This window comes from Oncorhynchus mykiss, chromosome 27, assembly GCF_013265735.2.
Source record: "Oncorhynchus mykiss isolate Arlee chromosome 27, USDA_OmykA_1.1, whole genome shotgun sequence".
Lineage (NCBI taxonomy): Eukaryota > Metazoa > Chordata > Actinopteri > Salmoniformes > Salmonidae > Oncorhynchus > Oncorhynchus mykiss.
This window is the reverse complement of record NC_048591.1, coordinates 19,358,415-19,383,532: the sequence shown is the minus strand read 5'-3', so window position 1 is coordinate 19,383,532 and position 25,118 is coordinate 19,358,415. Positions and strand designations below refer to the sequence as shown.

Sequence of the window (25,118 nt, the reverse complement as noted above, 5' to 3'; positions counted from 1 at the left end):
TTCCATATTTGTTATATCATAGTTTTGATGTCTTCACTATTATTCTACAATGTAGAAAATAGTACAAATTAAAAAAAAAAACTTGAATGAGTAGGTGTGTCCAAACTTTTGACTATATATATACACACACACACGACCGATTGGGTGAGAACCCAAACTTTCTAAGGTACAGTAGAGCACATTATCCTGCACACTCACACAGTACACATATATACACACACATTATTTCATAGATGTGTCACTTCTTTTTGGCTATCATTCAATGGACCTTGTGTGTGTGAATTGTAAACGCCTGTACCTCAAAACAGAAGAGATGGGGAAGTGTAAGGTACAAGATCTGTTGGCCACAAAGTGTGTATTTATATGTGTGTGTGTTTGTTTGTGACTGACATCCTCGCGCTCCCGGCTTCGCTACAGGATGTCTTATGTATCTCCCTGTGTGTGTACATACGTACGTGTGTTCATACATCCTGCTCACCCTCTCGAATACTCAAGGACATCTTATCCATCTCTGCCATTATACAATCTCTGCCATTATCTCTTCTCCCTCCCTCCCTTCCTTCCTACGTCTCCTTCTTTCCCTCTCCTTGCCCTCTACTCTCTTTACAATCTGTGGGCGTGGGTGTACTACTCTTGAGGAAGTCAGACCTCAGCAGGCGGTAGAAGAGCACTATATTCATGGCGGTCATAATGGCTAGCCCTACACTCCCCGCTGTGTAGCTGAACAGGGGGATGTTGTCCCGGTTCAGGACCAGCCAGCGGGTCATCCAGGCCAGGGTGTTGATCCGGAACACCACATAGGTACCTGGAATAATATGTTGTTCGTTAATATCAGCACTAAGAACAGAGATCCTATTAAATGACACAGAACAGAGATCCTATTAAATGACACAGAACAGAGATTATATTAAATGACACAGAACAGAGATCCTATTAAATGACACATGTATTTCTATATGTAATTCTATGGGGCTAACATTTGTATAATCTACTTACTACAGTGCTTTATGACAGTTGAAAGGTCATGTAACCAAACCACTTAATGGCAACACCTCATGATGTGAAGTTATAGATAATAAATGTCTAGCACAAGCTAGCTGTTCATAAAAAATATCCTTTCACCATTGAAACCTTTTGAACGTGACAGTACCTAGGTTGACCATGCTGTTGATGCGGTAGAGGTTGCCCTCTGCTAGGTTGGCCATGCGTAAGATCTGCCGCAGGTGGAGGAACACAGAGTTGATCTCAACCAGGAGGGCCACCACAGCAAAGCCCACGTAGCGACCGGTCAGGACGGTGATGCCGAAACAGCTGATCACCTAGGAGGAAGAGAGAGCGAGAGAGAGGGAGAATGAGATAAACTTAGACACCGAGTGGCAGTGATTTAGTCAAATTCCTAAACCTAGAGTTTGACTTAAATCCTAAGTCCCTAGCTTTCGAGTCCAGGTCTGAGTCAACTCACATGTCCTAACATAACAAACAAACAACCTACTCATCTACCCAGAAGTCACATGGTTAACCATCATCTCATGAGGTAGTGGTGGGATGACTGGGATCTCATGACTTAGGTCATGTCCACCATATTAGCCACGGTGCAAAACGCACCACATCCTGTGACCACCTGACTCAAAGCACTACAGACTTTTTTTGTATTTATGATAAACATTGTATTATTTCCAGGAAAATGTCATGCAGTTAGATTATCATAACAAGCCTTTGTTTGTTTTTCCTTTATTTGCTTGTTTATTTGCTTCCTTTATTTGTAGATACATGCCTTCGAATGTCAAACACTGACTACTCTTTATTTAATTACATTGAGGAAGGTCATCATGCTTATGAAACATCTGCAAGGTCATGGTTATGAAATGAAAGTCTGAGGCTACAGCATATCTGACAGTCTTTGGTAACAGGGTGATGTAGTAGCGTACCAGAACCAATAGGTGGCACCCAATGCCAGTCTACAATAGAGCCACTTTAGAATGTGTACATACTGCTCTGATATACAATAACTTCAGGGAAATCTTTTGAATAATCTTTTATTAGACTGCAGCAGCCTTTACAACGTCTGTATTGTGTTGTGTGTCAGAGTTAGATCAGTAAATCTCACATCTTTGTTACTGTAGCAGACTGGAGAGATTGATGTTTTCCCCAAAATATCCCATTGAGAACAGCAATGTCCGAGTAGTCCAATGACCTGACCCTGTCCACACTGTTACTAACCCGAACCTTTCTCAAAACTCCTGTCTCAATTCAAACCACTGAATTACTCAGTCTGTCTCCCAAATGGCACCCTATTCCCAATATAGTGCACTGTGTGTGTGCACAAAAGTAGCAAACAACATAGGGAATAGGGTGCCATTTGAAACACAGATTTAATTCTGGGAGGCTGTAGACCATGTTACATAGCAGTTACTGGCACACCAATGTAGCGATGTAAAGCACAAAGTATCTTGTTAGGACACTCAAACATCCTCAATGGCTCAGTTGTGCGACTAAGCTTAACAATTAGGCAGGACCCAATGGAAGGGCTTTCAGTGTGTGTATGTGTGTGGTGTGTGTGTGGCCCCAGGGGTGAGGCTGGAGTCAACAGACGAGGTGCCGTCCCTAAACTGAAAAATGGTCATGGGATAAACAGCAGCACACACACTGAGGTCTAGTCTAAAGGTCAGCACACACACTGGCTAGTGGCTACCCCCTAAAGAGGAATAAAAAGACAGAAACAGACGCTTACATGTAGAAACTCAGGTCCAAGCATGTCTGAATAATAACACCTATTTAGCCAGACTACCAGCAGGCCAGCACCGACGTGAGACACAGCATTATGTCCTATCTCCTGCTGCAGGCTGTGTGTATGTGTGTGTATATATAGAGGCCCTAATCCCATGCTGCTCTTAGCCAATAAGGTGTGTGTGACTCTTTCCCCAGGGAGAGAGAAGTCCCAGGTAAACACCTCGGTCTCTCATACATACACACTCACACTAAACTTCAACCTGTCTTATCGTTCTTCCAGGTCACACATCTCCCCCGGGACACTCAAAACAGGAACTATGGAGATCAAATAAAAACAGTATAAAAAGCTCTGATAAGAGACCTCATGGCCAGGATTCTGTTTACATGATTATCGATCACCTTGTAGCTCTCTCTGTGACGTCTTGTATGAGTGCTGTATGGTCTCTCAACATTGATCCTTGGCACTCACTGTGTAGGCTGGTTCTCACTTCAGCTGAACATCAAGACAGACACGTACTAACTGTATGTATTAAGAATAACTGCTTGGTCAATTAGAACAAACATGAATCACCTATTTTAGAAATACTGTTTGATATTCAGACTCCATTTTGGTTACTTATCTGTGATACTTCAAATAGTAGAATTTGACCATGGATTATTGGTTGAAATAAAAAGCCTGCATACATAATGATTCCTGATGACCCTGGGACAATAGACTTAGCAGACTCGTTGGAGATCCTATTATGTGTGTTTATGTCTGCTTGTATGGCCATGGCTTCCTCTATGATGTTTGAGGAGCGTCGTTAGTGAGAGGTATCTTCAGTAGAGACACTGATTGTAGTTTCCTCCCTGTCCTTGTGAAGGGAGGGGGTAATAAGAGCCATGTATATAATGACTGATTGTAATCATTGATAGAAGTGGGTGAGGAGGCACTCACTTAATAACCCCTTACACAAGCTTTACACTACAAAACCTTGATTCCCCACAATGATTCAGCGAAGCAGTCAGGCCATAATCAGGAAATGATAGCCTCAAATCACCACTGAGAGAGACAGGGGGACATCACTTGGCCAAAGCTCAGGCACGTGGCTCTTTTTGTGGGGTATGATTAGGACCAGACGCCATAGCCTAGGTCCTGGCTGGGTCCTGTCAGTTAAACAAATTAAATCAAACCATGAAAGGGGATGAACCCCAAAACCTTGCCCGACAGTGAGCCCCCTGGCTGGGGTTGAAGCTACTGTAATCCTCTCTCCTCTGTATCAGACAGACAGATAAGACAGCCCTGGACCATTAGAATGATTCAGCATTAGCAGGCTATCCCCTGCTAAGCCAGGGTCAGGCTTGGCAGCGAGCTGCTGGTAGCCTATTAACAGTGCCACAGACAGAGACACATAGTGGATATACACAGGGCCAAGGGGATGAGACTGCTGGCAGGGGACCCAGTCTGTGACAGCATGGATGGGCACGGTGTGGGCACGGGCATGGGCACGGTGAGGTTAGCCTTGCTCTTACACTATGTGCTGCTGTGTCATGTTCAGTAAGGTACAAGGTAGCAAAACGTTTTGAAATGGAAAGCAAAAATCAGCAGTAGAACCCTAGTTTCAAAGCATTTTCTCTCGTTTTGTGTATATTGAACTGGTTGGGGGTAAAGGAGAAAGGGTGAAAACAGCTTGTGTTTGCGTGTGTTTCCTTAACCACAGTGAAGAATGGCAGGTAAGGGAAAGATAGATCAAAGATGGCCGATAGACCCAAGGTGGCGCACAGCACTGGCAGAGCGACAATGGCGGAGGATAAAAACAAAAGTGGCCTAGATACTCAATTTCTAGGAATAACAGATAATTGACTTGGGTGTTGATAAGCATTTAGATGCAACTTCATCCTACTAAGATTTGTAGAGTCATGGCCAAGATGGCAGAAAAAGATAAGGCAGCAGAAAAAACAAAAATGTCAGTCAGGTGGGACTGGAACGGAGTCAGTCCATCTGTAGAGCATTGACCTCTCTCTGAGCCCCGAGAGGTTAACGCACCTCAAACCAAACCTCAATGGTTACAGATGATGACATGAAAAAGGCCTCCAGAGTGAATCTTGGTAGCCTGAGCAGCCTGTTCTGCAGGTGATGAAATTAAGACAGTACACACACACACCACCTAGAAGGCGGAGACAGAACAGGAATTGTGAGACTGATAAACAGCTTCTATCTCCAAGCCATCAGACTGTTAATCAGTCATCACTAGCCGGCCTCCGCCCAGTAACCTGCCCTGAACTTTAGACACTGTTACTAGCCGGCTATGACCCGGTTACTCAACCCTGCACCTTAGAGACTGCTGGCCTATGTACCGTTGAAGTCGGAAGTTTACATACACTTAGGTTGGAGTCATTAAAACTTATTTTTCAACCACTCCACAAATTTCTTGTTAACAAACTATAGTTTTGGCAAGTCGGTTAGGACATCTACTTTGTGCATGCCACAAGTCATTTTTCCAATAATTGTTTACAGACAGATTATTTCACTTATAATTAACTGTATCACAATTCCAGTGGGTCAGAAGTTTACATACATGAGGTTCCCTGTGCCTTTACACAGCTTGGAAAATTCCAGAATATGATGTCATGACTTTAGAAGCTTCTGATAGGCTAATTGACATCATTTGAGTCAATTGGAGGTGTACCTGTGGATGCATTTCAAGGCCTACCTTCAAACTCAGTGCCTATTTGCTTGACATCATGGGAAAATCAAAAAAATACCTCCACAAGTCTGGTTCATCCTTGGGAGCAATTTCCAAATGCCTGAAGGTACCACGTTCATCTGTACAAACAATAGTACGCAAGTATAAACAGCATGGGAAGACGCAGAAGCCATACCGCACAGGAAGGAGACGCATTCTGTCTCCTGGAGATGAACGTACTTTGGTGCGAAAAGTGCAAATCAATCCCAGAACAACAGCAAAGGACCTGGTGAAGATGCTGGAGGAAAGAGGTACGAAAGTATCTATATCCACAGTAAAACTAGTCCGATATCGCTATAATCTGAAAGGCCGCTCGGCAAGGAAAAAGCCACTGCTCCAAAATCGCCATAAAAAGCCAGACAACGGTTTGAAACTGTAGTCTGGTTTGCAACTACGGATTGCAACTGTAGTAACCAAAAAAAGTGTTAAATCAAATATATATTTTATATTTGAGATTCTTCAAAGTAGCTGATGACAGCTTTGCACCCTCCTCTTTTTCTATTGTGTTATTGACTGTATGTTTGTTTATTCCATGTGTAACTCTGTGTTGTTGTTTGTGTCGCACTGCTTTGCCTTATCTTGGCCAGGTCGCAGGTGTAATTGAGAACTTGTTCTCAACTGGCCTACCTGGTTAAATGAAGGTGAAATAAATCAAATTAAAAAATATATACAGTGTGTGCAAACGTCATAAGGAGGTAAGGCAATAAACAGGCTATAGTAGCAAAATAATTACAATTTAGCAAGTTAACACTGGAGTGATAGATGTGCAGATGATGATGTGCAAGTAGAAATACTGGTGTGCAAAAAAGTAAATAAAAACAATATGGGGATGAGGTAGGTAGTTGGATGGGCTATTTACAGATGGGCTGTGTACAGCTGCAGCAATCGGTAATCTGCTCAAATACCTTATGTTTAAAGTTAGTGAGGGAGATATGTCTCCAACTTCAGTGATTTTTGCAATTCATTCCAGTCATTGGCAGCAGAGAACTGGAAGGAAAGGCAGCCAGAGCAGGTGTTGGCTTTGGGGATGACCAGTGAGATATACCTGCTGGAGTGCGTGCTATGGGTGTTGTTATGGTGACCAGTGAGCTGAGATAAGGCGGAGCTTTACCTAGCAAAGACTTATAGATGACCTGGAGCCAGTGGGTCTGGCGACGAATATGTAGCGAGGGCCAGCCAACGAGAGCATACAGGTCGCAGTGGTGGGTGGTACAGTGGGGCAAAAAAGTATTTAGTCAGCCACCAATTGCGCAAGTTCTCCCACTTAAAAAGATGAGAGGCCTGTAATTTTCATCATAGGTACACTTCAACTATGACAGACAAAATGAGGAGAAAAAATCCAGAAAATCACATTGTATGATTTTTAATGAATATATTTGCAAATTATGGTGGAAAATAAGTATTTGGTCACCTACAAACAAGCAAGACTTCTGGCTCTCACAGACCTGTAACTTCTTCTTTAAGAGGCTCCTCTGTCCTCCACTCGTTACCTGTATTAATGGCACCTGTTTGAAATTGTTATCAGTATAAAAGACACCTGTCCACAACCTCAAACTTACCCCGTGGGGTCAAAATGATCACAAGAACAGTGAGCAAAAATCCCAGAACCACACGGGGGGACCTAGTGAATGACCTGCAGAGAGCTGGGACCAAAGTAACAAAGCCTACCATCAGTAACACACTATGCCGCCAGGGACTCAAATCCTGCAGTGCCAGACGTGTCCCCCTGCTTAAACCAGTACATGTCCAGGCCCATCTGAAGTTTGCTAGAGAGCATTTGGATGATCCAGAAGAAGATTGGGAGAATGTCATATGGTCAGATGAAACCAAAATATAACTTTTTGGTAAAAACTCAACTCGCGTTTTTGGAGGACAAAGAATGCTGAGTTGCATCCAAAGAACACCATACCTACTGTGAAGCATGGGGGTGGAAACATCATGCTTTGGGGCTGTTTTTCTGCAAAGGGACCAGGACGACTGATCCGTGTAAAGGAAAGAATGAATAGGGCCATGTATCGTGAGATTGAGTGAAAACCTCCTTCCATCAGCAAGGGCATTGAAGATGAAACGTGGCTGGGTCTTTCAGCATGACAATGATCCCAAACACACCGCCCGGGCAACGAAGGAGTGGCTTCGTAAGAAGCATTTCAAGGTCCTGGAGTGGCCTAGCCAGTCTCCAGATCTCAACCCCATAGAAAACCTTTGGAGGGAGTTGAAAGTCCGTGTTGCCCAGCAATAGCCCCAAAACATCACTGCTCTAGAGGAGATCTGATGGAGGAATGGGCCAAAATACCAGCAACAGTGTGTGGAAACCTTGTGAAGACTTACAGAAAACGTTTGACCTCTGTCATTGCCAACAAAGGGTATATAACAAAGTATTGAGATAAACTTTTGTTATTGACCAAATACACATTTTCCACCATAATTTGCAAATAAATTCATAAAAAATCCTACAATGTGATTTTCTGGATTTTTTTTCTCATTTTGTCTGTCATAGTTGAAGTGTACCTATGATGAAAATTACAGGCCTCTCTCATCTTTTTAAGTGGGAGAACTTGCACAATTGGTGGCTGACTAAATACTTTTTTGCCCCACTGTATATGGGGCTTTGGTGACAAAACAGATGGCACTGTGATAGACTGCATCCAGTTTGCTGAGTAGAGTGTTGGAGGCTATTTTGTAAATTACATCGTCGAGGATCGGTAGGATGGTCAGTTTTACGAGGGTATGTTTGCCAGCATGAGTGAAGGATCCTTTGTTGCGAAATAGCAAGCCGATTCCAGATTTAATTTTGGATCGTAGATGTATAATATGAGACTGGCAGGAGACTTTACAGTCTAGCCAGACACCTAGGTATTTGTAGTTGTCCACATATTCTAAGTCAGAACCATCCAGAGTAGTGATGCTAGTCGGGCGGGTGGGTGCAGGCAACGATCGGTTGAAAAGCATGCATTTAGTTTTACTAGTGTTTAAGAGCAGTTGGAGGCCACAGAAGGAGTGTTGTATGGCATTGAAGCTCGTTTGGAGGTTTGTTAACACAGTATTCAAAGAAGGGCCAGATGTATACAGAATGGTGTCTTCTGCGTAGAGGTGGATCAAGGAATCACCCGCAGCAAGGGTGACATCGTTGACATATACAGAGAAAAGAGTCGGACCAAGAATTGAACCCTGTGGTACCCCCATAGAGACTGCCAGAGGCCCGGACCCTTGAATGAGTAGGTGTCCAAACTTTTGACTGGTACTGTATGTAACAGTCCAAAGTTTGTGTTGGGGTGTGTATATATGACCGATGGGGTTAAAACCCAGACTTTCTAAGGGAGCACATTAGCCCGCTAAGCTGAAGTCTAGGCATTCACTTAGGGAGCCAATGCAACCAAATCAGGTCTCTTGCAAGTGTACTCATCATGCGAGCGTGGTTACCCAAAAGACCTACAGTTGAAGTCAGAAGTGTACGTACGTACACCTTAGCCAAATAAATTTAAACTCAGTTTTTCACAATTCCTGACATTTAATCCTAGTAAACATTCCCTGCTTTAGGTCAGTTAGGACCACAACTTTATTTTAAGAATGTGAAATGCCAGAATAATAGTAGAGAGAATGATTTATTTCACTTTTTATTTCTTTCATCACATTCCCAGTGGGTCAGAAGTTTATATACACTCAATTAGTATTTGGTAGCGTTGCCTTTAAATTGTTTAACTTGGGTCAAACGTTTCGAGTAACCTTCCACAAGCTTCCCACAATGCGTTTGGCCCATTCCTCCTGACAGAGCTGGTGTAACTGAGTCAGGTTTGTAGGCCTCCTTGCTCGCACACACTTTTTCAGTTCTGCCCACAAATTTTCTATAGGATTGAGGTCAGGGCTTTGTGATGGCCAATCCAATATCTTGACTTTTTTGTCCTTAAGCCACTTTGCCACAACTTTGAAGTATGCTTAGGTCATTGTCCATTTGGAAGACCCATGTGCGACCAAGCTTTAACTTCCTGACTGATGGCTTGAGATGTTGCTTCAATATATCCACATAATTGTCCTGCCTCATGATGCCATCTATTTTGTGAAGTGCACCAGTCCCTCCTGCAGCAAAGCACCCCCACAACATGATGCTTCCATTTTGGCCAAACAGTTATATTTTTGTTTCATCAGACCAGAGGCCTCAAAAAGTACAATCTTTGTCCCCATGTGCAGTTGCAAACCGTAGTCTGGCTTTTTTATGCTGGTTTTGGAGCAGTGGCGTCTTCCTTGCCGAGCGGCCTTTCAGCTTGTGTCGATATAGGACTCGTTTTACTGTGGATATAGATACTTTTGTACCCGTTTCCCCCAGCATCTTCACAAGGTCCTTTGCTTGTTGTTCTGGGATTGATTTGTACTTTTCGCACCAAGTGAATTATAAAAGTGAAATAATCTGTCTGTAAACAATTGTTGTAAAAATTACTTGTGTCATGCACAAAGTAGATGTCCTAACCGACTTGCCAAAACTATAGTTTGTTAACAAGAAATTTGTGGAGTGGTTGAAAAACACGTTTTAATGACTCCAACCTAAGTGTATGTAAACCTCCGACTTCAACTGTGTTACACTAGCGTGCCTGGGGGTTCATTTCCTTAAGGGGATGTCAGACAGGATAGGAACCTGATGAGGAAGGCTGGCTGGAAAAGGTAAACAGTTAGATTCTGATATGTCTTCATTTCTTGTTCTTTCTTTTTATTGTTTTACTTTTGGATTGTGTGTGTATTGTTATTGTATTGCTAGATATTGCTGTATTGTTGGAGAGATAACATCTTCAAAACTGTACAGGCGACCAATACATTTTGATTTAATTTGACAAATACCCCCCCACGCCAAATTTTGTGTGTCTCATCTCAGTGCAGGGTAAAAGGTGAAGGTAAACAGCATTTGTGATGGCCAGTCCTCAATGCAGCGCAGTATGTGTAATGTAAACATGGGGCCAGGGACCAGGCACATTCCTCACAGGGCCTAAATATAACAGGAAGGCATAAACACCACTCAGACCCTGACTCCCTGTACAATATACTATCACGCACATGTACACACACTTCACACACTCAAGCATGCCAAACACAAGATGGGGTGTTAGGTGTTTGATGCTTTTGTGTACAAAGCTAATGATTAGTCTACTGATTAAAGTGTGGGTTGCCTAGTATAGTGGCCTCTAACTGTGAAGAACATAGCAACAGCAGGAGTTCTGTGTCATCTCGACTAGCCATGATTCTAAGAATCAAAATGGTAACAGGCTTTTACTGTAAAGTTGGGTTGCACAACCAGTCTGGTAGGCACACACACACACAGCCCCATAACCACCACTGCATTCAACACTCAACAGCCCCACCAAAAAAACAGGCCTCCCTATCGGCTGGTCCCAGGGTGCAGTTTACTGACTAATAACACCACGCTCCATAGCGACCATCACACTCAAACAGAGTTACTCCGATAGCAACGGGTCAATACTGGACTGGAGTAGACAGATGGAGGCTTTCCATTTTTTCCAGTGGGGGATATTGGAAGGGAAGGGAAAATGGACTTGGGAAGTCTATGGTAATGAAGTAAATGGGAAAGCCTATGGAAACCACTCTGTCTTGTATAAAGCAGGGCCAGGGTGTGGTTCAGGAGAGGAAGTTTTATGTACAGTATGTAAGTGTGGGGTGGGGTCAAAGTCTACACGTAAAAAATATGTGTATGAACCATCATGTTCACACAAACCCCCTCACCCCCACACACTTGCATGAACACAAACACACATCCACGTTACAGAAAACAACCCACAACCCACAGATACTGTGATGACCCTTCTAGGGCTGATCAGGGTTAATGCCACGGTCAACGAATGACCATAGATTAAAAAATAAAAACATTGTGTATGCTGTGCATCCATGGTTAGTAATGGTAAACTACAAAAGAAGTTGTGTTTTCATCATGAAATGTGTTTCGAAAGGTCGCTGTGACATTCATACTCGTCACTAGTCCTCACTAGTGGTCGCCAGATGATAGGTGTGGAAGTGTTAATTGGTTTTGGTGACTCACCTCACCTAACTTTCTCCTGGCTGTTGATTAGTATAGAAGCGACTTCAAAAACGATGTATCTACACTACTCAGTGACCACTTGGCTGTATATGTACACTACAGACTACTGTCAGTGTAACAATACATTTATCCTATGAATACCTATGCTTTACGTTTTGAGCAAATTCAAATGTTTCCATAACTACCCAGCATACATTTAAATGGTGTGTTTTCCAAATAACTGTAACTGAGCTAAATATAGGAATTTCCCTATACACATGTTGGAATCTGGGATTGTCTTTTGAGTACATCCTCTCCTCCCAAGACTACACACACGCCATAGTTGCTGGAAAACCGTAGACATAAATGCTTTGGAATTCACAGCTATCCTTCTGGCTGGCAGCCAAGTTTCTCTCTCTCCCGCTCCCTCTAAATAAAATACAATTTAATTGGTCACATATACATGTTTAGCAGATGTTGTTGTGGGTGTAGCAAAATGCTTGTGTTTCTAGCTCCGACTGTGCAGTAATATCTAACAAGAAATATCTAACAATTTCACAACATATACCCAATACACACAAATCTAAGTAAAGGAATGGAATTAAGAATATATAAATATATGGACGAGCAATGTCAGAGCGGCATAGACTAAGATACAGTAGAATAGTATAGAATTCAGTATATACATATGAGATGAGTAATGCAAGCTATGTAAACATTATTAAAGTGACTAGTGTTCCATTTATTAAAGTGGCCAGGTCTATGTATATAGGCAGCAGCCTCTATGTGCTAGTGATGGCTATTTAACAGTCTGATGGCCTTGAGACTGAAAAACAGCTTCTCTCTCGGTCCCAGCTTTTTACATTTTTAAAAAAAAATTTTAACCCCTTTTTCTCCCCAATTTTGTGATATCCAATTGTTGTAGTAGCTACTATCTTGTCTCATCGCTACAACTCCCGTACGGGCTCGGGAGAGACGAAGGTTGAAAGTCATGCGTCCTCCGATACACAACCCAACCAAGCCGCACTGCTTCTTAACACAGCACGCATCCAACCCGGAAGCCAGCCGCACCAATGCGCCGGAGGAAACACCGTGCACCTGGCCACCTTGGTTAGCGCACACTGCGCCCAGCCCGCCACAGGAGTCGCTGGTGCGCGATGAGACAAGGACACCCCTACCGACCAAGCCCTCCCTAACCCGGGCGACACTAGGCCAATTGTGCGTCGCCCCACGGACCTCCCGGTCGCGGCCGGTTACGACAGAGCCTGGGCGCGAACCCAGGAACTCTGATGGCACAGCTGGCGCTGCAGTACAGCGCCCTTAACCACTGCGCCACCCGGGAGGCCTTCTCGGTCCCAGATTTGATGCACCTGTACTGACCTTGCCTTCTGGATGATAGTGAACAGGCAGTGGCTCGGGTGGTTGTTGTCCTTGATGATCTTTTTGGCCTTCCTATGACATCGGGTGCTGTAGGTGTCCTGGAGGGCAGGTAGTTTGTCCCCGATGATGCGTGGGCAGACCGCACCACCCTCTGGAGAGCCCTGCTTCCTCCTTTAGCGTCACCTTGACTACAGTATGAAGTCAGTAAAGACCAACTCCCTCAGTCTGTTCTCCCTGGGCCTGGCTCTCCAGTTTCTGAACGTAGCGGATTCCTTGAAGAACCGCATTCCTGGTTGCCATGCCAACATCTCACAACAGTCACTCTGTTTAAGCACATCTGGATTTCCTGCCCAACCTCTTAGCAACAGAATAATGTTTATGACAATGTGGGTTCTCCTGACAATGTGGACACTTCATAACAATGTAGAGACGTTATGACTTCGCAGAGATTCTTATTGTCAGGCCCTAGGCACAATAATTATGTTTCTGTCCAATACCAGTGTACAACAAAATGTTAAAAAGTTTACTGTTGAGGTATTTTTTTATTTTTTTTAACTAGGCAAGTAATTCAAGAACAAATTCTTATTTTCAATGACAGCCTAGGAACAGTGGGTTAACTGCCTTGTTCAGGGGCAGAACGACAGATTTTTACCTCATCAGCTTGGGGATTTGATCTTGCAACCTTTCGGTTACTAGTCCAAAGCTCTAACCACTAGGCTACCTGCCAATAAGATTTACTAGCACTTTTGAGAATTTTACTAATCTGCCCTGCATGTTTTATCATTGACTGGTTTCTAGTTAAGAGGCTGGTTCAATCTATGTGTGGATATTGGATGAGAGGGGCCTTAGACTGGTATCATTGGATGAGTAGTTTACTATATGGAACGACACTGAGGAATGGAAACAAACGTTTTACAAAAGAAGGGAACACTGGACCTAGATGAAAACATGCACATGCATATAACTAACTACAGATCCCCATCGGTCTGTTGCAATGAGAAGGGGCAGAGGCTGTCTTGAGTGAGTGGATTTGGGGTGGATGGAGTGCTGTTTTGACTGTTTGGGTGTATGGGATATGGGGGCGGAGATCTGGGTTGAGCATGTGTGAGAGGGGGTTCATGTGGAGACCAGATTTCTTCTGTCTGTAAACACATGCTGAGGAGAGAGGCAGAGGGGTTTCCCTCCTCCAAAGAGATGTGGCCGCAAAACACACCACAACTCTCCCGTCAAGAATCTATAGACACATTCTCTGCCTCACCCCAATTTCCCTTTCCTCTCCTTCACACTCAATCTCTCACTCAATCACATTATTCTGGTGTTCTCACTTTGGTAAGTGTAAGTTCTAATAACATCCATGCAGTGATAGGGCTAAAACACATGAGGTTATAGCTCATAGCTCTAGGTTTAGGCCATATGTTGAAAGAACTGAAACTTGCGCAAAAATAAATCACAAGCGATACTCCTTCTGCCTCCTCAACCCACAGAGTAGAACCCTGGCCAAAAGAGGAATGTTTGTGGAGCACATGAAGATCTCTGGAATATTTCTTTGGCAAATACATTCAGCAGCCTGCTATACAAATGAAATTGCTCCTGCTGACATTGCTTCTTGGAGTCCAGGGACATTTTAGTGGTTTGTGAAAAGCAAACCACAATTTCACAAACCACATATTACAGAAAATGATGTTCATGAATTTACTTCCAAAGCAAATTCGAAATTATAACTCAACATGCTTTTTTTTGCTTTTAAAGTACACTTAAGAGAGAGTAGGGATGAGAATGTTCAATAACTTTGGAATGAAGAAGCAGAACGTATGGCATGTACTACAGCTTTGGCGGCTGCTGTACTAAGGCTATATTATGTGGTGAGTCAGTGGAATCTGACAGAATGAGGGGACATGGACAAAGACTGGTCTGCAGGAGCGGGAATATCAGGGTCTTTTGAGAAGAAGCCGGGGGGGGACAGAAAGCGAGAGGACAGGAGATGAAAGGAGGAGAGGAGGTGAAGAGAAGATGGCAGGCAGTAGGTGTATACAGTGTATTTGGAAAGTATTCAGACCCCTTTCCTTTTTCCACTTTGTTACATTACAGCCTTATTCAAAAACATATTAAATAAAACACATTCTCATTAATAAATATGAACTTTATCGAACAAAACATACATGTATTGTGTAACATGAAGTCCTATAAGTGTCATCTGATGAAGATCATCAAAGGTTAGTGATTAATTTTATCTCTATTTCTGCTTTTTGTGACTCCTCTCTTTGGCTGGAAAAATGACTGTTTTTCTGTGACTAGGTACTGACCTAACATAATCGTTTGGTGTGCTTTCGTCGTAAAGCCTTTTTGAAATCGGACACTGTGGGTGGGATTAACAACAAGTTTATCTTTAAAATGGTGTAAAATACTTGTATGTTTGAGGAATTTTAATGATGAGATTTCTGTTGTTTGAATTTGGCGCCCTGCACTTTCACTGGCTGTTGTCATATCGATCCCGTTAGCGGGATCTAAGCCATAATAAGTTTTAAATGAATTGTCGGAAGGGTACCTGGGGAAGGGTACCAAAGAATTTCTGCAGCAATGAAGGTCCCCATGAACACAGTGGCCTACATCATTCTTAAATGGAAGAAGTTCGAAACCACCAAGACCCCTCCTAGAGCTGGCCGCCCGGCCAAACTGAGCAATCGGGGGAGAAGGGCCTTGGTCAAGGAGGTGACCAAGAACCTGATGCTCACTCTGACAGAGCTCCAGAGTTCCTCTGTGGAGATGGGAAAATCTTCCAGAAGGACAATCATCTCTGCAGCACTCCACCAATTAGGCCTTTATGGTAGAGTGGTCAGACGGAAGACATTCCTCAGTAAAAGGAACATTACAGCCCGCTTGGAGTTTGCCAAAAGGCTCCTAAAGGACTCTCAGACCATGGGAAAGAAGATTCTCTGGTCTGATGAAACCAATATGGAAGTCTTTGAACCGAATGCCAAGTGTCACATATGGAGGAAACCAGACACCATCCCTACGGTGAAGCATGGTGGTGGCAGCATCATGCTGTGGGGATATCTTTCAGCAGAAGGAACTGCGAGACTAGTCAGGATTGAGGGAAAGATGAACAGAGCAAAGTACAGAGAGATCCTTGATGAAAACCTACTCTAGAGCGCTCAGGACCTCCGATCCTAAGCACATAGCCAAGACAACACTGGAGTGGCTTCGGGACAAGTCTCTGTATGTCCTTGAGTGGCCCAGCCAGAGCCTGGACTTGATCGATCATCTCTGGAGAGACCTGAAAATAGCTGTGCAGCGACGCTCCCCCTCCAATCTGACAGAGCATGAGAGGATCTGCAGAGAAGAATGGGATAAACTCCCCAAATGCAGGTGCCAAGCTTGTAACGTCATACCCAAGAAGACTCGAGGCTGTAAACATTGCCAAAGGTGCTGCAACAAAGTACTGAGTAAAGGGTCTGAAAACGTATGTAATATTTCATTTTTAATACATTTGCAAACATTTCGAAAAACCAGTTTTTGCTTTGTCATTGTGGCGTATTGTAGATTTAATCAATTTTAGAATAAGGCTGTAACAATTTTTTTGGGAAAAGGTCAAGGGGTCAAAATACTTTCCAAATGCCCTGTAGATACAGATGTAGTATGTAGGGGAATCGATGATAGTATATCTCAAAGATGGAACACAGCAGTCAAAATAACAGTTTGAGAGTAGCACATGATACTCGCTTCCCTACCAGCACTAAGCACTACTAATAAGCAAACTCAATAATACGTAACGAGACAGGGATGAAAGCAATTTGTGTTGGAGGGAAACAGCAAACACTGTTGAAACCTTCAAAAACATCTCAGTCAGAGAGCGGTTGAACGAAGAGCGCAGCTATAGCGACTGCAATTAGAAAAGCAACTAGAGTCAAATGACATCTCCCCTGCTGACCTAAACATCTTAAATGAACTGCATTAGGCTCAATTCCATTTTCTAAATGCTTTTTTCATTAACTTCTGAAGCAGTGCTCTAGTATCTACTCACCCTCGTTCATAGCAACCTCAATATTTCCAACTTTCATAGCCAACTGGGGCAGCCTACATACAAGGAGGAGAGGGGAGCTTTTTACGGTAAATGTTTCCTTGTTTTTCCATGAACCCAGTCAAGGGCGGTGGCAACTCCAAAAAAAAAAAGTGTTTTTTTTTCACCTTTATTTAACCAGGTAGGCCAGTTGAGAACAAGTTCTCATTTACAATTGCGACCTGGCCAAGATAAAGCAAAGCAGTGTGACAAACAACAACACAGAGTTACACATGGAATAAACAAACATACAGTCAATAATACAATAGAGAAAGTCTATATACAGTGTGTGCAAATGAGAAAAATCCTTATTGAAATTCTCAATTATGTTACTGAAACTACAGCAGAAAACCCCTTGAAAGAAAAAGCACCCCTGACAACTTCTGCAAATGCAAATATGGTGTTTGTCAGAATTTCTGTTTCCAGACCCTTATATCTTCTGTTATGAATCTTCCATATGCTCTTTCATACATATGACAGTACCTCCTCAGTCAGATCTGAGTGAGGCAGTTTTGTGTTCATAAGGGCGCTCATAGTACCCTCCAAGCTCGTCATCAAGCTCGAGACCCTGGGTCTCGACCCCGCCCTGTGCAACTGGGTACTGGACTTCCTGACGGGCCGCCCCCAGGTGGTGAGGGTAGGCAACAACATCTCCTCCCCGCTGATCCTCAACACTGGGGCCCCACAAGGGTGCGTTCTGAGCCCTCTCCTGTACTCCCTGTTCACCCACGACTGCGTGGCCACGCATGCCTCCAACTCAATCATCAAGTTTGCGGACGACACAACAGTGGTAGGCTTGATTACCAACAACGACGAGACGGCCTACAGGGAGGAGGTGAGGGCCCTCGGAGTGTGGTGTCAGGAAAATAACCTCACACTCAACGTCAACAAAACTAAGGAGATGATTGTGGACTTCATGAAACAGCAGAGGGAACACCCCCCTATCCACATCGATGGAACAGTAGTGGAGAGGGTAGCAAGTTTTAAGTTCCTCGGCATACACATCACAGACAAACTGAATTGGTCCACTCACACAGACAGCATTGTGAAGAAGGCGCAGCAGCGCCTCTTCAACCTCAGGAGGCTGAAGAAATTCGGCTTGTCACCAAAAGCACTCACAAACTTCTACAGATGCACAATCGAGAGCATCCTGGCGGGCTGTATCACCGCCTGGTACGGCAACTGCTCCGCCCTCAACCGTAAGGCTCTCTAGAGGATGGTGAGGTCTGCACAACGCATCACCGGGGGCAAACTACCTGCCCTCCAGGACACCTACACCACCCGATGTCACAGGAAGGCCATAAAGATCATCAAGGACATCAACCACCCGAGCCACTGCCTGTTCACCCCGCTATCATCCAGAAGGCGAGGTCAGTACAGGTGCATCAAAGCTGGGACCGAGAGACTGAAAAACAGCTTCTATCTCAAGGCCATCAGACTGTTAAACAGCCACCACTAACATTGAGTGGCTGCTGCCAACACACTGACACTGACTCAACTCCAGCCACTTTAATAATGGGAATTGATGGGAAATGATGTAAATATATCACTAGCCACTTTAAACAATGCTACCTTATATAATGTTACTTACCCTACATTATTACGTATATACTGTACTCTATATCATCGACTGTATCCTTATGTAATACATGTATCACTAGCCACTTTAACTATGCCACTTTGTTTACATACTCATCTCATATGTATATACTGTACTCGATACCATCTACTGTATCTTGCCTATGCTGCTCTGTACCATCACTCATTCATATATCCTTATGTACATATTCTTTATCCCCTTACACTGTGTACAAGACAGTAGTTTTGGAATTGTTAGTTAGATTACTTGTTGGTTATTACTGCATTGTCGGAACTAGAAGCACAAGCATTTCGCTACACTCGCATTAACATCTGCTAACCATGTGTATGTGACAAATAAAATTTGATTTGATTTGATTTACTGGCACAGACGGCAGGACTTCCTGTTTCCCAAAGGAATGGAGGGGTCAGGGATTGTTTGGGGGCTATACGAGGAGTCTCTGTGTTGCTCTGTGTCAAACTGCCAATGGAGTACCCATATGTCATTGTAAGAGGACTCACACCTTTCTTACCCAGTGAGCTCCACTTAAGTAGAAAAAAGTATAACGTTTCTATGGAACATTTGACTGCTTATTCCCCCAGTTACTAAGACTAGGCCATGTTCACTAGGCATGAAATGGAAGAAAATGGCCTTCCTTACTTATCCAATAAGAAACCCTAGTTTATGTTTTATATTGCCCAACCATTCTGCTATGATGCTGTATGCTCTGATGAATACGAGCCTGGTCGACGACTACTGAAACAACTACCAAAGCTTTGCCTTATGCTAACTCTTTAGCATCAGTCCTTAGCTTATTTATCATTACTGCCAGGCCCTGACCCCATCAGTAAACCACAGGGGGAGAGGAAGAGAGAGTGAGATAGAATAAAGAAAGACTGATAGAGACACAGGAAGAGAGCAGGAGACAGAAAGGGACCACAACACAGACAAAAAGGATGATGTGAGAGAAGGAGAGGAAAAGTGGAAGACGTTCCTCCCAGGCCACAGTCATGGACTGTGTATCTGCCAACACTCATCCAGACCTCCTCCTGAATGGAGCTTCCAGGAAAGAAGGGAGCGAAGAACAACAACAACAAAACCTCAGAATGGGGGACTGACTGGCTGGCTGCTGGCCCTGGAAGAGGAGAGGATGAGAACCATAGGGTGACTTCAGGGGAGAATGAAGTCCATGGAGGGACTGAGCCAAAATACACTGGGCCACTATCCTTCCAGGGCCAGAGGCACGTGGAGCTGCCTAACAAGCTGAGCTGAATCCAGTCAGCCAGTCATTTAGTTTAGATATGGCGCTGCCTGGCAGACTGAGTCCAGTCAGTCAGTCTGTCAGTTTAGATATGCAGGGCTTTCCCTGGACAGTGTTGATACATTGACGAAGAACAGCCAGCTGTGAGTCATACCAACACGAGAGGCTGAGTGTGAATACTGTACTACTCACCAGCATGTGTGCGAGCGATATAGAGAAACACACACTTATAGAGGCTCACACATATAAATAGGCATGTGCCCACATACACTGGCTCAACTTCAGACGCCTATACACAAACATTAGTTATATAAGTATAATAAGTCTATTAGACAAGCAGACATGGACAGACTTGACAAAATTCTACAAATTCAAATCTACACAAGTCCTCTTCTAACCACACATCTAAAAATGTACATCAACATCACAAACCGGTCCTCAAAATAAAAAGGTCTTCAAAAGCTCAGTATTGCCATGAAAATGGGTCAGGCAGAAGAGCTGATCCTAGATCTGTTGCCAACAGGCAACTTCATACCCTGATGCACAGCCTCAAGCAGCATTCTACAAAGACGAGAAACCCATACTCAAGGGAATGAGAACAACGCTATGAGGTCTTTCTCAAGAGCATTGGTGAACAATGAACATTTTTCTCAAAATGACAATGATGAACAATGACTTTACCAGGTGCTCTCATTTGAGGCCTAATACGTAGTACTAGAGCTGTCTAGCCTTGATTAGAAAGAGAACAATAATTAGTTGGTAGTTCCTAGCTAGTGTGACCGATGGGGTTAAAACTCAGACTTTCTAAGGGACAGTAGAGCACATTAGCCTGCTAAGCTGAAGTCTAGGCATTCACTTAGATTGCCAATGCAACTAATCAGGTCTCTGACAAATGTACTCATTGTGCAAGCGTTTTTACCCAAAGACCTCTGTTACACTACCATGCCTGGGGGTTAACTTCCTCAAGGGGGATGTTAGGCAGGTTAGGAGCCTGATGAGGAAGGCTGGCTGGAAAAGGTTAACAGTAAGGTCTTCATTTTCTTGTTCTTTATTTATTTTGGGGGGGGGGTGTGTGTGTGTGTGTATTGTTATTGTATTGCTAGATCCCACTGCATTGTTATAGCTAGAGACATCGCAGGTGCAGCAAAACTGTGCAAGCAACCAATAAAATAGGATTTGAGCTCTGCTGTATGCTAACAGGGGCCAACGACTGTGGGGGTTTTGTGTGTAAAATGTGTGTGCACTCTGTGATGCTTTCACTGCTTCAGTATTCTCTGGTGGGTGTTTTAGCTAGATAATGAGGTTGAGACAGAGATTCTAGGCTATGTTTCACCTAACTGCTGATACAGGGTCAGATATTTATCGAGGTTATGGTGAGTGAGGTCAGGTAACCTGATCCTAGATCTGTGGTTGTACATAACGGGTACCTCAAACCTTGTAGATGCTACAAGGGCCACTTACCACTGTGTGATGGAATAGGAGCTCCCATGACAGGATCATCTTCTGGTTGAGCACCATATCAAGGAAGTCATAGATGAAGTAGCCTGTTGAACAAAACATGGAAAAGGCATATTCTAGCTTAGAACCAAAACAAAGCAATGGAGATTGATAGAACAAAGGCTTTTTCAGTGGAGGAGCGTTTGGCATATCAAGTATATTTAGTGGGGACCCCTCTTGCCAGTCGCTTCCATGACGACACCAAGGATGGTAACCAAGATGTCAGTTAAAGAGTGCTATTTAGATCAGTCCCCCGCTATGGGCATAACCATGGAGACGGCTTTTCAGAATGGTGGAAAAATAATGAAGCGTTAAAAATAGTCGGGTGTGTGTGTGTTGCGGAGGGGGTCCTCCTCTAGGGCAGACTATAATTAACCCTAGTCTGTGTTCCTACTACATATTCTATTTGACATTCAACACCAAACGGCTTCTGTAAATACTGTGATAAGACGTGTACCTTCAGAGCATCCTCAGCTGCTATATGACAAACACATGCTGAAGAAACAACGGATGTTTACTTAACCAAATTGTCCAAATTGAATCCCAAAAATAATTCTTACTGTGCATTGGGAATTGATTTTGACTGAATAGGATCCATATTAGATTTTAAAAGTGTCATCCATTCATCTCTTATCATTCCTAGACAGGTATAAAGAAAAGCCATTTTACAACCAGCGAAGACCGTCAACCTAGGTCAAGCTCTGTTCGCCCGTTGGCCTTCCAACAGGCTCTCTTATCATTATGACACTGACTGTGTTCCAAAAGGAATCATTGGTTCGGTCTCTCTCTGTCCCTCTCTCCCTCCCTGTGTGTCTCTCTGTCCACATCTCACCCCCTGCCCCTGTTCTTCTGCCCTAGTTTCTCTCACACGTTTCTGTACCACCACACGGGGCTGAAAATGGAAAAAAATTTTTGTAGTGTTTAAACTCAACAGCAGCATGTTATCTCAAACGGCTGGTGACTGGAGCCAAGCTCTCCCGTTCTGTGGGTTTTGGGCAGTGACTGTCCAACGACAACTTGTCTATACACTGGCTTACAGTCAAACCATGGATGTTTGGTTGAGATGAGTCTATATCAGAAAATCTTTGTGACAGATTACAGTTCCTCAAAACAAAAATCTTCTTAAAATGAACTTAACGACACACCCAATAGGAGAGTGGCACTTCATGGTAGTGTCATGTTTGGTGTGTAACACTGCATTTACCTTTGGTCAGCCTGGGAGGGTACCTGCTGCAACTGTTATGCATTCCAAAATGTCAACACCTTTGCCTTGGCCTGACATAATCAAGTCAGTCCACAGACAGAGGCCCAGACTAGTGTTTGTTTGGTCAGTCAGAGCGAAAAACAAACAAAACATTTTAAATATAGCCTCCAAACATACAGTAGGTTTCTACAAGCTGCCATGTCAAAATTGCCTATAGTGAAAATACTTTGTCTTTCTAGCTTTGCATTGTGGCCTGATAGTGACGACCATACTATAGGCTCAGTGTCACTGTCACGCCACATTGTTGTAGGCAGGGCTCAGAGGAAGCACCATCCACCATCCCTCCTCACCCGGACTCCCTTCTCTGTTACTTCTCTGTTATAGATGGCATTTGACCCGGGCAGACTGCTGCGGCATATATCAACAGCCTTCTTCTCATGCGCTACGGCCCATTCTAGGGTCACGCAACCTACAGGGGTAGGCCCGGAGCAGTGCCTGGGACAAAGCATCATAATGCTCCCCATTGATTCTAGAATTCCGGCAACACTAATTACACTGACAGGCAGCATTCAAGGGTGGGTGGATTCTCTGGGAGAACGCTAACAATCCTTGGAATTCTAAGGGAGCCCTTGTTAACCAGGCACAGATCCAATAAATTAACAGCTTATAGAGTGTATTAGCTCAATACACGAGTCAATTAGAGAGCATGAAGTCAAAATAGAGGAATTTTTATTTAAAGGGGCTGTACTGCTGGGGTTTACTCTAAGCTCAGTGTGGTGGCAGGTAGCCTGCCTTGTTAGAGCGTTGGACTAGTAACTGAGAGGTTGCAAGATTGAATCCCTGAGCTGACAAGGTGAAAATCTGTCATTCTGCCCCTGAACAAGGCAGTTAACCCACTGTTCCTAGGCTGTCATTGAAAATAAGAATTTGTTCTTAACTGACTTGCCTAGTTAAATAAAGATTTTGTCCATCTAGCCGAGACTCCTAACCAAGTGAAAGCTATGGTCTGCTGTTTGACTTGTGCTCCAGGCTTAATACTCCTTCTACAGACCAATTTTAGCTATCCGACACATGAAGCGTGTTGGGGAGAGGTCATTGGAGGGGTATAGGCTGACACACATACACTATTGCTCTAAGTTATATGAGAGATAGACAAGGTCAGGTGGCATATCCTACCAACGGGACATTAAATACTGTAATATCTTAAGTTTCACCGAGTCGTGGATGTTCGACGACACGGCTAATAAAGAGTTGGCGGGATTTTCCATGCACCGGCAGAACAGAGAAGCTATGTCTGGTAAGACGAGGGGTGGGGGTGTGTGTCTTTTTGTCAATAACAGCTGATGCGCGATGTCTAATATTAAAGAAGTCTCAAGGTATTACTCGCCTGAGGTAGAGTACCTTATGAAAAGCTGTAGACCACACTATCTACCAAGAGAATTCTCATCTATATTATTCGTAGCCGTCTATTTTCCGCCACAGACCGATGCTGGCACTAAGACCGCACTCAACCAACTCTAGGCCATAAGCAAACAAGAAAATGCTCATCCAGAAGTGGCACTCCTAGTGGCCGGGGACTATAATGCAGGCAAACTTAAATCAGTTTTACAATTTTTACCAGCATGTCACATGACTGTGTGATAACGCTCTCAGTAGCCGATGTGAGCAAGACCTTTAAACAGGTCAACATTCACAAAGCCGTGGAGCCATACGGATTACCAGGACGTGCACTCAAAGCATGTGCAGACCAACTGGCAAGTGTCTTCACTGACATTTTCAAGCAGACCCCCATAGTCCATTCGCCCAAGGAAGCAAAGGTAACCTGCCTAAATGATTACTTCCCCATAGCACTCACGTTCATAGCCATGAAGTGCTTTGAAAGGCTGGTCATGGCTCACATCAACAGCATCCTACCGGATACCCTAGACCCATGCCAATTCGAATACCTCCCCAACAGATCCACAGATGTCGCAATCTCAAACGCACTCCACACTGCCCTTTCCCACCTGGACAAAAGGTACACCTATGTGAGAAGGCCTACAGCTCAGCGTTCAACACCATAGTGCTCACGAAGCTCATCACTAAGCTCAGGACCCTGGGACTAAACACCTCCCTCTGCAACTGGATCCTAGACTTCCTGACGGGCTGCCCCCAGGTGGTAAGGGTAGGCAACAACACATCTGCCACGCTGATCATCAACACTGGGGCCCCTCAGGGGTAGGTACTTAGTCCCCTCCTGTACTCCCTGTTCATCCACGACTGCATGACCAAACACGACTCCAACATTATCATTAAGTTTGCTGATGACACAACAGTGGTAGGCCTGATCACCAACAACAATGAGACAGTCTATAGGGAGGAGGTCAGAGAACTGTCAGTGTGGTGCCAGGACAACAACCTATCCCTCAATGTGAGCAAGACAAAGGAGCTGATCGTGGACTACAGGAAAAAGCCATTAACACCCAATTAACATTGACAGAGCTGTAGTGGAGCGAGAGTTTCAAGTTCATTGGGCACGACAAAACCTTTTCCCCCTCAGGAGACTGAAATTATTTAGCATGGGTCCCCAGATCCTCAAAGTTCTACAGCTGCACAATTAAGAGCATCATGACCGGTTGCATCACTGGTATGGCAACTGCTCGGCATCTGACCGTAAGGCGCTACAGAT

At 44.0% G+C, this 25,118-nt stretch overlaps 2 protein-coding genes across 2 annotated transcripts in view; one reads left to right on the top strand and one right to left on the bottom strand.

Annotated features, from left to right (window-relative positions):
* The window catches only part of aifm4 (apoptosis inducing factor mitochondria associated 4), a 62,973-nt gene that overhangs the window by 8,612 nt on the left and 29,243 nt on the right, over positions 1–25,118 (top strand). The gene's annotated exons all lie outside the window — the stretch shown is intronic.
* Positions 28–25,118, bottom strand: part of LOC110507699 (TLC domain-containing protein 2) — a 34,736-nt gene continuing 9,645 nt past the window's right edge. Inside the window, exons 3-5 of the mRNA XM_021587854.2 lie at positions 21,211–21,293; positions 1,151–1,319; positions 28–805 (exon numbers count right to left, since the gene is read on the bottom strand). Coding sequence (XP_021443529.1) covers positions 564–805; positions 1,151–1,319; positions 21,211–21,293 — 494 coding nt within the window. The 3' untranslated portion in view covers positions 28–563. The remainder of the gene's footprint in view (positions 806–1,150; positions 1,320–21,210; positions 21,294–25,118) is intronic.